Raw genomic sequence first — 12,442 nt, forward strand, 5'->3', positions numbered from 1 at the left:
AGAGTTCTTGGTTACTTGGTCCTCCAAAATATTCCAACTGGAATTTAAACTGTGGAGGTGGTGGAGGGAGGGCTTAAGCCAGAAAGGGTTATTGGGAAGAAAGTGCTACTTTAAATTTAGTTGCATCTGGTTGGGTAACTATAGTTGGGTGGAGATTATTCAGTGCTTTAATTGTGCGGGGGAAGAACGAATTGCTGTACACATCTGTGTTTGTAGCTGGGATCACAAATTGGATCGAATGCCCTCGTCTGCTCCTAATTGGTTTGGGGTTGGTGTAGGTCTTGTGATCTATGTCGAGCTGACCATTTAACATTTTGTAAAAACAGGTCAAACGGTGAGCTTCACGTCTGTCTGTCTTGGAGAGGGTTCCACCCCCGAGAATTCAGAAGTTTGGTGACACTTGCTTCTCTCTCATAGGTGTTAGTAACAAATCGAGCTGCCTGTCTTTGGACACGTTCGATGGACGATTTTTTTTTATCTGTGTATGGGTCCCAAGCTGCAACTGCGTAGTCCAAATGAGGTCTAACGAGGGTGAAATACAGCTTCTCCTTGACAGAAGCTGAACAATGATGAAAGTTGTGCCTCAGGAAGTTTAGGACACCTGTTGCTTTCACTGTTGCATGCTTGTGCATACTTTGATACTAGTGCAAGTGAGTTTATTGTCATGTATCCCTGATAAATATATCATGTACCCACACGCTAGCAGGTCGCGCAAATGGCGCGCGGAAGACAGCCAAGTGGGACAGGCTCTTAAGAGTTATAAAGTTAGGAAACTTTAATGCAAGTTTAACGAGTTCTGGTGAGGCAGTCAGAATACAGGTTTAGTCTCCACATTTAAGGAAGGATATATTTATATTGGAAACAGTATGTAGATTAACTAGGGATGAAAGGGTTTTTGCACGAAGAAAACTTGGAACAGGTTAGGCCTACAGAAGAATGATATCTATCTAAATAGTGGTTTCCAAAGGGAATTGATACTTTATGGGGAGTATAGAACTATGAGGCATTGTTGCAGAATAACGTTGCCGATTGATAGACAGATAAGGAGGAATTTATTTTATCAGTCATGAACCTTTGGAACTTCTACCTCCAACAGTTACGAACTCAGAGGCATTAATATTCAAGACAGGGATTGGCAGAAAGTTCAACTACAAAGAGTCTTGCATTATGGAGAGAGAGCAGGAAAGTGACGTTCAGTCTGAAGAAGGGTCTCGACCCGAAACACCACCTCCATAGATGCTGCCTCACCCGCATAGTTTCTCCAGCATTTTTGTCCACCTTCAGGCTAAGACTGGATCTTTTGAATGTCAGGGCAGGTTTGTTCCACAACTGCTTCCTGCCTTTCTCACATTTAAGTTGAAACCCTCTACTCTTTTCCCAAATCCCCATAATCCCCTCAATTATTTATCCAATTCGCTGTATAAACTAACATTGAATCACCTTGCGCACGGTGAAAAAGCAGTGTACCCAATCAAGTTCAAGTGAGTTTATTGTCATGTGTCCCCGATAGGACAATGAAATTCTTGCTTTGCTTCAGCACACCAGAATATAGTGGGCATTTAGGTTTTATATGTATTTTATGATGTTTGTATATGTAATTCCCAATAACCCTTTCTGGCTTAAGTCCTCCCTCCACCACCTCCAGTTTAAATTCCATTTGGAATATTTTGGAGGACCAAGGAAACCAAGAACAATGTGTTTTTATGTAAGTTGTCCGAAATAAAGTTTATTATTATTGTTATTAATCTGTGGGATTCTCTGCCACAGAAGACAGTGGAGGCCAATTCACTGGATGTTTTCAAGAGCTAAAGGAATCAAGGAATATGGGGAGAAAGCACGATCGGGGTACTGATTTTAGATGATCATCTTGAATGGTGGTGCTGGCTCGAAGGGCTGAATGGCCTACTCCTGCACCTATTTTTCAAGAGCTGCTTTCCCCCTCTCTCTGTCCCTCCCCACCCAAGTCACACCAGCTTTTCGTTCTCACCTAGCAAACAGCTAACAATGACCTGTTTCGTTTATCATTGTTACTTTTGTTTTCATATCTTTCATTTATTTGTTCTATATCTCTACATCATCGTCTATATATCTCTCGTTTCCCTTTCCCGTGACTTTCAGTCTGAAGAAGGGACTCGACCCGAAACATCACCCGTTCCTTCTTTCCGGAGATGCTGCCTGTCCTGCTGAGTTACTCTGGCATTTAGTGCCTATCTCCAGTACCTTCTGTTCACCCCCTTCCCCGACAGCATTACACCATCAGTGAGAAACAAACACCTTTATAACTAACTATATAACTATAACTCACCTTTATAACTAATGAGGTTAATAGTTTATTATTAGGTTATTAGTTATAACCTTATAACTGAATGGCAGGTCGAGGGCTCTATATAAATGCTTTTTTTTGGGTTAGTTTTGCCTGGTGAAAAGATTTGCTTATAAACCCAACACCACTTCCTTTTTGCAACAGTATTCAGCTCATAAGTGATAGAAGGTTGATCCATCTTTCCCCCTCAACCCCATTCTCCTGTCTTCTTCCCATAACCCTAAGAATCTATCTCTGCCTCAAAAATATCCATTGACTTGGCCTCCGCTGCCTTCTGTGGCAATGAATGCCACAGATTCACCACCCGCTGATTAAAGCAATTCCCCCTCAATTTCCTTAAGGAATGTCCCTTTATTCTGAGGCTATGACCTCTGGTCCTAGACTCCCACTAGCTAGTGTTTAAGAAGGAACTGCAGATGCTGGAAAATCGAAGGGTCAGTCTGAAGAAGTGTTTCGGCCCGAAACGTTGCCTATCTCCTTCGCTCCATAGATCCTGCTGCACCCGCTGAGTTTCTCCAGCATTTGTGTGTAGTGATGTAGTTTTGAATTTTCCCAACTTTGAGTGGTGTATGGGGCTGCCACATAATTTCATCAGGGTAGTTAATTAAGAGAAAGACTAAATTTATGTACTGCCCTCGTGTGCTTCTCATCTGATGACGAGTCAATGATGCATTTTTTAATTTAAGCACGTTGCCATCCGTTTCATGGGTGTTCTGATTGAATGCCAGTTTTCGCTTGAAAAAGTTGTGCTGAAGGAAAGAACTGCATTTAAATTGATTTTCAGGATGTTCCATATAAAGTACTTTATAAAGTGTGGCTGTAATGTGTTACCCTGTTTTTGCCAGCAGTGCTTTGATCTGGTCAACCTGCTATTGATTGGGGGATAAGTGTGGCCCCAGGAGAGCAAAGAGAGCGAGTGCCTCTGTTCTAATAATGTGTCATGGAGTCTTTTTAGAGAACAGCTGAGAAAACAAGTCCAGCGTTGGGTTTTAAATCCATTATGGAAACACTCATTTCTAACATTTCAGCGCCCTCGATATGCACTGGTTTTTCGAGCGCAAATCTCCAGATGGGAATATAAAGGGACTTGACTGGTTCATGCTCTTTGTGGGTTGATTTGTACTTGTTGACTGTTCTTCCCACAGCTAATGACTGCTTCATTCTGTTTAATCTGAATGCAGTATTTTGCCCATCACGTTTGTTTGACATTTTCTGTTGTAATTTCAAACCACCACATATTTTGGGAGCACAGTTTCATAACCTTTCTTCCTCCCACTGCCACAGCTATTCTCGTGCTTGTGTAATCTTCCTGCTCAGAATTAGTGAGTGAACTTGTTCAACCTCACTTCCTGTGTTTTTGTTTTTTCTTCTTTCCTCTTTCTATCGGTGTGTATGTTTATTCCTAAAGAAGGCCATGAGTCAGATACAGCGTGTATCCTGCAGTGATGGTTTGACTCCTCGTATTGAGTATTTTGTGGTTTGACTCACTCCTGACTACCAAGACCATCAAAAGTGCTGTATTAAGCTTTGAAGAAGCTTTGTGGAGAAATGTCTTGCCAGAAACAGACAGAAGCAGAATTATAAATAGCTTTTCTAAATGTAGTTTGACTTTTTTCCTAATATCAACAAGGGGATTATAAAAGAAAAATTGCCCTCTTTGAATGTGATCAGCTGTCATTTTAAACCCCTCAAGTTGTGAAGATGTTTCTACAATGTTTTTGGTGAGAGAATTTCAGGATTTAGACCAACTGATATATTTCCAAGTCAGGATGGTGAGTGACTTGGAAAGAAACTTGTAGGTTGGTGGTATTCCTATTCGCTTGCAACTTTTTTTAGTTATATGGTTTATTGGTTTGGGAGATGTTGCTGTGACTAAGTAACTAACTGAAGTTCATTCAAACTGGATAAATGGTTGGAGTGATGGATTGGATACCAGTCAAGTGCGCTGTTTTGTCTTAGAGCTGCTCTGATCTGGGCAAGTTGAGAGGATTCCATCATGTTAAAGACTTGTGGTTTGTAGATTGTGGAAAGTCTAGATTGTCAGGAGGTGAGTCACATCACAAAATCCTTCTATTCTTATACTCTCAGTTTTCATGTGACTCGCTCATTTCTGGTCAGTGATGAACTGTGGGTGTTGATGTTAATAATGGTGATGCAATTGAATAGTACACAATTAAATGTCCTATTGAAGATGGTCTGCTTGCTGTTTGTCTGCCGTGTTGGGGTTTCGACCCGAGGCGTTGCCTATTTCCTTCCTTCCATGGTTGCAGCCTCAACCGCTGAGTTTTTCCAGCATTTTTGTCTACCTTCGATTTTCCAGCATCTGCAGTTCCTTCTTAAACATTAAGATTATTAAGGGTTTGGACACGCTAGAGGCAGGAAACATGTTCCCGATGTTGGGGGAGTCCAGAACCAGGAGCCACAGTTTAAAAATAATGGGTAGGCCATTTAGAACAGAGATGAGGGAACACTTTTTCACAGAGAGTTGTGAGTCGGTAGAATTCTCTGCCTCAGAGAGCTATGGATACTTTCAAGAAAGAGCTAGGTAGGGCTCTTAAAGATAGCGGAGTTAGGGATATGGGGAGAAGGCAGGAACGGGGTACTGATTGGGGATGATCAGCCATGATCACATTGAATGGCGGTGCTGGCTCGAAGGGCTGAATGGCCTACTCCTGCATCTATTGTCTATATCTATATAACATTTCCCCATGCTTCAGACTGCCTGAATGTTGTCCAGTCTTGCAAATTTTTTTTTCTGAGCGCCTAATGGGGTTGAACATTGTGCAATCATCGGTGAATGCCCCTGCTAGGACACTGCCCTAAGAACGTCTACCTACATTCACCATTGTGTCTAATGATTTCCCAGAGCTGTGCTGATTGATCTCCGACAACGGTAACCACTTATTTTAGATAGGGTGCGACTCCAAACTGTGGCGAGCTTTTCCCATTGATGCCCAGCCAGTTAAATAATTGACATTGCCTAGCCTGCTGGGGTCTAGGTACGTTTATGAATTCTAGTGTTGGTTGAGGAGAGCAACATTGACCCAGGGAAATCCATATTTCCATGGCAACTTTAACTTCCAGTTGGGATGGCCAAACCGACTCTTGTTTGATCGTCTTATCTGAAGGCATCTGTTGGAATTCACGGGCTCACGTTGGCCTCGCCCAGAAGTTTCACTTTAACGATATTCAGAACGGAGATTCCCTCGCAGATTCTACCATTCGTCTGCATGCTTGCGGCTAATGAATCTACCAGCCTGCAAATCTTTAGCGTGCAAGTGGAAACCTGAGCATCTGGAGGAAACCCACATGGTCACAGGGCACAAACTCCAAAGAGGTCAGAGTTGTACCTGGGTCTCTGCGCCACTCTGCCACTAAAAGTTTAATGCAGATAATGCAACATACTGATTTTTCTTCAGCCTTTTTGTTTAAATTGTGCTTTACAGATGTTCTGTGATTGGATATTTGGGACGACAGATGGCACAATGGGCTAAGTGTTCGGCTGGCGACCGGAAGGTAGCCGGTTCGAATCCCGCTTGGAGTGCATACTGTCGTTGTGTCCTTGGGCAAGACACTTCACCCACCTTTGCCTGTGTGTGAATGTGTGTGAGTGATTGGTGGTGGTCGGAGGGGCCGTAGGCGCAAATTGGCAGCCACGCTTCCGTCAGTCTGCCCCAGGGCAGCTGTGGCTACAGAAGTAGCTTACCACCACCGAGTGTGACTGAGGAGTAAATGAATAATGCGATGTAAAGCGCCTTGAGTATTAGAAAGGCGCTATATAAATCCCATCCATTATTATTATTATATCTAATATTTCTCCAATTATTAATATGTCAATAACATTACACCGATGTACTGCATATCTGAGAACGAATGGGTTTTTTGGGGCTAACCCAGCCCCCTCTCCCCGCCTCTATTTGGAAAAGTGCCGAGCTGGTATTCTGCAATAACGTTTTCTGTTTTTTACAAGGTGTTTCAAAGTTTATGGAATTAACTAAGGATGGTGCGGGCTCTTCACTATTTCTTGTATTAATACAATTCCGTAGCTGTGCTGACTTTCCTACCAGTTAAGTTATATGTCTGCAATCAAAAGCAGTTAACCAACTAACATACTGTACAGATAAAGACAATAGCAACTAACCAAGCAACAATGGGAGGTACACAAAATTGCTGGGGAAACTCAGCGGGTGCAGCAGCAACAATGGGAGTGCCCTCATCACACACTGCAGCCATTTCAGAAGCCAGTGAGCAATAAATGGCAACTATCATGAATAAGTAATTGTCTAATGCATAACGAGCAAAGAAAAGAAGAGAATACAGAGTTGTAGTGACAATCAGAATCAGGCATGATTTTATTGAATGGCTTGAGGGGCTGAATGGCCTATCCAGCTCAGATGCATGTTCCATTGCCTGCGTGTACACATGTTTGTATACTTCAACTACTCTGCAGGTCAGACAGCATCTGTGGAGAATGAGAGTTAACAATCCTGGTTGATGTCTTTCATCTTAATTGTTTTTCTAACCAAGTTCGAATTCGAGATTGACCATTTCAATTTACCCTGCCTGAGGGCAGATTTTCTTGGAAGTGAGTGGCATCAGTGAATGGCCATCAGCTACAATTCTGAAAATGAATGTGGTAGTAGGTACCTAGGTGGTTGTGACCACTGCCCAGTCCATCATCGGCTCTGACTTCCCCACCATTGAAGGGATCTATCGCAGTCGCTGCCTCAAAAAGGCTGCCAACATCATCAAGGACCCACACCATCCTGCCCACACACTCATCTCTCCGCTGCCATCAGGTAGAAGGTACAGGAGCCTGAAATCTGGTGCATGAACCTTCTGAATTTTGTAGTTGGCAGGGCAGTACTCTGCATATCGCCAACTTGGACAATTTTACACTTATACCAAGCCAATTAACCTACAAACCTGTACGTCTTTGGAGTGTGGGAGGAAACCGAAGATCTTGGAGAAAACCCACGGGGAGAAAGGCACAAACTCCACACAGACAGCGCCCGTAGCCAGGATCGAACCCGGGTCTCTGGCGCTGCATTTTGCTGTAAGGCAGCAACTCTACCACTGTGCCACCGTATCTATATATATATATATAGTCTAGGCTATATAGACACACTGAAATGTTCTGTATTTATGCTTACAATATTCCGTGGGCTGCAGCAAGCAATAATTTCATTGTCCTATCTGGGACACCTGACAATAAACTCTCTTGACTTGACTTGACTTGAGGTATATTTGTGCACATATCTTGAGAAGACACTTTTCTTTAAAGCACATGAGTTCCAAAGGCAGAATGTAAAATAGCAAAGCGAAGTTAACTCTATGAAAAATTGCTTCAGCTGCAGCTGAATATTGTAGGAATGATATGAAGGATATGGTGTGGATGCAGAAAAGATACGAAGAAAATAATTCCCCTTGCAGCAGTCGGCATAAACCAAAAGGGTGGTGAAAACAGATTGTGTTGTCAGAAGGGAATTGAACTACTTCATGAGAGGAGGAATTTCAGGGCCAAGGGAACACACTTGGAAAGAAGGGTCTGAAGAAGGGTTTCGGCCCGAAACGTCGCCTATTTCCTTTGCTCCATAGATGCTGCTGCACCCGCTGAGTTTCCCCAGCAATTGTGTGACACTTGGAAAGATGCTGGCTAGGTCATTTTTGGTTTGATGGGCTAAACTTTCGCTTATTTCTGAAATTCTCTCTTCCAGATGGATCCAAGTGAGATGACAAATATGCTGGAGCCGGCTGGACATTCCCAGCGGGGGAGTGTGTCGTCCTCTGCAGTTAGACGTAAGTTGCACTGCCTTGCAGAAGCCAGTTTCTGGTTAACATGCGCGTGCTAGAATGGAAGGAAGTACCTTTTGCTCTGATATCGTCAGTGTAGATGGCCTGCAACTTCCTGACAGATATTAGTTTGTCACGCCCTCTGCTCTGAGCCATCGGCTTTCATCTAAGAAAAGCTTATTGACATATCTTTTGTCCAGCATCAAAGAATAGAATGGTTCTAGTGTGAATAGTGAATAGTGTTTCTACACTTGCGTTTACTAATCAGTGGACTCTCCTGAGAAATGGTTGTGGGACCAGACCTGGGTTGTTCATCGGCTCTGACCTTCCTTCCATCGAGGGGATTTATCACAGTCGCTACCTCAAAAAGGCTGGCAGTATCATCAAAGACCCACACACCATCCTGGCCACACACTCATCTCCCTGCTACCTTCAGGTAGAAGGTACAGGAGCCTGAAGACTGCAACGACCAGGTTCAGGAATAGCTACTTCCCCACAGCCATCAGGCTATTAAACCTGGCTCGGACAAAACTCTGAACATTAATAACCCATTATCTGTCATTTGCACTTTATCAGTTTATTTATTCCTGTGTGTATATATTTATATAATGGTATATGGACACACTGATCTGTTTCGTAGTCAATGCCTACTATGTTCTGTTGTGCTGAAGCAAAGCAAGAATTTCATTGTCCTATCGGGGACACATGACAATAAACTCACTTGAACTTGATTGGGTACACTGCTTTTTCACCGTGCGCAAGGTGATTCAATGTTAGCTTATACAGCGAATTGGATAAATAATTGAGGGGATTATGGGGATTTGGGAAAAGAGTAGAGGGTTTCAACTTAAATGTGAGAAAGGCAGGAAGCAGTTGTGGAACAAACCTGCCCTGACATTCAAAAGATCCAGTCTTAGCCTGAAGGTGGACAAAAATGCTGGAGAAACTCTGCGGGTGAGGCAGCATCTATGGAGGTGGTGTTTCGGGTCGAGACCCTTCTTCAGACTGAACGTCACTTTCCTGCTCTCTCTCCATAATGCAAGACTCTTTGTAGTTGAACTTTCTGCCAATCCCTGTCTTGAATATTAATGCCTCTGAGTTCGTAACTGTTGGAGGTAGAAGTTCCAAAGGTTCATGACTGATAAAATAAATTCCTCCTTATCTGTCTATCAAGCGGCAATGTTATTCTGCAACAATGCCTCATAATTCTATATTCCCCACAAAGTATCAATTCCCTTTGGAAACCACTATTTAGATAGATATCATTCTTCTGTAGGCCTAACCTGTTCCAAGTTTTCTTCGTGCAAAAACCCTTTCATCCCTAGTTAATCTACATACTGTTTCCAATATAAATATATCCTTCCTTAAATGTGGAGACTAAACCTGTATTCTGACTGCCTCACCAGAACTCGTTAAACTTGCATTAAAGTTTCCTAACTTTATAACTCTTAAGAGCCTGTCCCACTTGGCTGTCTTCCGCGCGCCATTTACGCGACCTGCTAGCGTGTGGGTAGCGCGGGGACGGGCGCGTGGAGGAGTGTGGACTTCGCCCTGCACTAAATCTTCGCGCGCCACTGGCCTGTCGCGTAACTGACGGCCAAAGTGGGACAGGCCCAAGACCCTGGCGCGACGCAACGTCTCACCTCCAACGGCAGCAGATGCAGGCAAACGATCGTCGAACTCAGCCTGGGGCTCACGGCCGTTCCGGATCTGGATCCGCCCCCATTCCTACTCCCAGAGTGGGGCCAAGACGATTGGAGATAGACAAAAAATGCAGGAGTAACTCAGCGGGACCGGCAGCATCTCTGGAGAGAAGGAATGTATGACGTTTTGGGTCAAGACCCTCCTTTTAGACTGAAGAAGAGTAAAAATTTCCTCATTGCATTTGGTCATGTGATCTTGTTTGTCACTTAAAATGTTTGGTAATTTCTTTGCCACCCTTTCTTTTGCAGACTCTGAGGTCCTGATTTATTTGGTGAACAACTCGGTCATTCAGCTGTCTGTGGAGAGTCTGTCGTCTCTCACAGCAGGGGAGCTGGCCAGGACGGTTCGGGAGGCGTTGCGATTACCCGATCAGGCTCACGAGGTTTTCTCATTCTGGCTCATCTCGCCCTTCCTTGGTAAGTCTCCACATTCCTTGTTGGTCTTGTCTTGAGATGGTGAGCTGTTGGTTGACTTCATCTGTGGAGTGAAAGCATTGGATGGTGGATATTCCTGGCTAGTCCGATCCTAATTACTTTTCAGTGGCAGAGACTCTTGTTTTCAACTGCTGTAGTCTATGCGGTGAATGTGCTTCAGAACCAATGTATGGGCATTTCCAGGATGTAAACCCCAGTGCTGATGAAGTTATAACCGACATAGTTTCATACCAAGTTGTTCAAGAAGGAACTGCAGATGCTGGAAAATCGAAGAAGTCTGAAGAAGGGTTTCGGCCCGAAACGTTGCCTATTTCCTTCGCTCCGTAGATGCTGCCTCACCCGCTGAGTTTCTCCAGCATTTTTCAGTCTACCTTCGTAAGTGGTTTGCAATCCAGGGTGGCTATTTGCGAGTGGTGACTTTCCCTTGCATCTGCTGCCCTTGTAGAAACATAGAAAATAGGTGCAGGAGTAGGCCATTCGGCCCTTCGAGCCTGCACCGCCATTCAATATGATAATGGCTGATCATCCAACTCGGTATCCTGTACCTGCCTTCTCGCCATACCCCCTGATCCCTTTAGCCACAAGGGCCACATCTAACTCCCTCTTAAATATAGCCAATGAACTGTGGCCTCAACTACCTTCTGTGGCAGAGAATTCCACAGATACACCACTCTCTGTGTGAAAAATGGTTTTCTCATCTCGGTCCTAAAAGACTTCCCCCTTATCCTTAAACTGTGACCCCTCGTTCTGGACTTCCCCAACATCGGGGACAATCCTTCTAGGTGTTGGACATCACATCTCTGTTAGATGTTATTGCAAGTCACTGGAGTGCATTGTGGTAAGTGGTACAAGCTGAAGCCTATTGTGCCCCGATAGCATTTCTAAATCTAAATTTTATTATTTTTTAGTTATTTATGTTATGACATCGGATGGAAGCTGCATACCAAATCTCGTTGCGCTTATGTGCAATGACAATAAAAGATATTATTATTATTATTATTATTAGTTGAAGGATTGTATGTTAGGGTAATGGAAGAGCCACCAAACAGCTTTGGGTCTTCCTTTCGGGAATGTATATTTTATTACTAGCCTGACATACTTGGCGGATAAGAGTCCTGCGTGGAATATCATGTGATTTGGCAATGCGTCAAATGTTAAAACAAAAACAATGCTGGCAACCCTCAGCAGGTCAGGCAGAGCTGTGGAGAGAGAAACATTTTGGTTAACATTTAAGCTGCAGTTAGTATTTCAGGTCAGTGTCAGGTTTTGTCTGCTAATGCTCCATTGAATCCTAAACTTGTGACATTTTAATGGCACCATTTGGTTGCGAATTATTGTCTCAGCTGAGCTTTTAATGGAGACTTTACGAAGCAGGTAATGCACAGTGATCTTTCTAACACGCTTGAAGAAATAAGATTACTTTGCCTGGATGGAGAAAGGGTTTTTTAGACGTTTGAAACATTAATTGGACAGCATTAGAGGCACTATATCACCTCGTCGGATCTGTGGGGTGACTGAAGTAGAAATGTGTTTTGCCACATTTATAGAGTACTCTTCGTGAACTTCATAGAAACACAGAAAACAGGTGCAGGAGTAGGCCATTCGGCCCTTCGAGCCTGCACTGCCGTTCAATATGATCAAGGCTGATTATCCAACTCAGTATCCCATCCCTGCCTTCTCTCCATACCGCCTGATCCCTTTAGCCACAAGGGCCACATCTAACTCCCTCTTAAATATAGCCAATGAACTGTGGCCTCAACTACCTTCTGTGGCAGAGAATTCCACAGATTCACTACTCTCTGTTTGAAAAAGAAATGTCTCATCTCGGTCCTAAAAGACTCCCCCCTTATCCTCAAACTGTGACCCCTTGTTCTGGACTTCCCCAACATCGGGAACAATCTTCCTGCATCTAGCCTGGCCAACCCCTTTAGAGTTTTGTAAGTTTCTATAAGATCCCCGCTCAATCTTCTAAATTATAGCGAGTACAAGCCGAGTCTATCCAGTCTTTCTTCATATGAAAGTTCTGACTCTTGATTCTTGACTATATGAATGAAGAAGTTTATTGGCCAAGTATTCACATACAAGGAATTTGCCTTGGTGCTCCACCCACAAGTGACAACATGACATACAGTGGCAGTTAGGAATGACTCGTAAAACATTAAACATTATTGATTAAGATCCCCCCTCA

The 12,442-nt window shown here is 43.5% G+C and overlaps 1 protein-coding gene across 1 annotated transcript in view; it reads left to right on the forward strand.

The window, feature by feature from the left end:
* The window catches only part of frmd8 (FERM domain containing 8), a 48,367-nt gene that overhangs the window by 3,129 nt on the left and 32,796 nt on the right, over window positions 1–12,442 (forward strand). The window contains exons 2-3 of the mRNA XM_033015158.1: window positions 8,041–8,122; window positions 10,069–10,236. Of these exons, the coding sequence (XP_032871049.1) occupies window positions 8,041–8,122; window positions 10,069–10,236 (250 nt within the window). The remainder of the gene's footprint in view (window positions 1–8,040; window positions 8,123–10,068; window positions 10,237–12,442) is intronic.

The sequence above is a fragment of the Amblyraja radiata genome, chromosome 45 (assembly GCF_010909765.2).
Source record: "Amblyraja radiata isolate CabotCenter1 chromosome 45, sAmbRad1.1.pri, whole genome shotgun sequence".
Lineage (NCBI taxonomy): Eukaryota > Metazoa > Chordata > Chondrichthyes > Rajiformes > Rajidae > Amblyraja > Amblyraja radiata.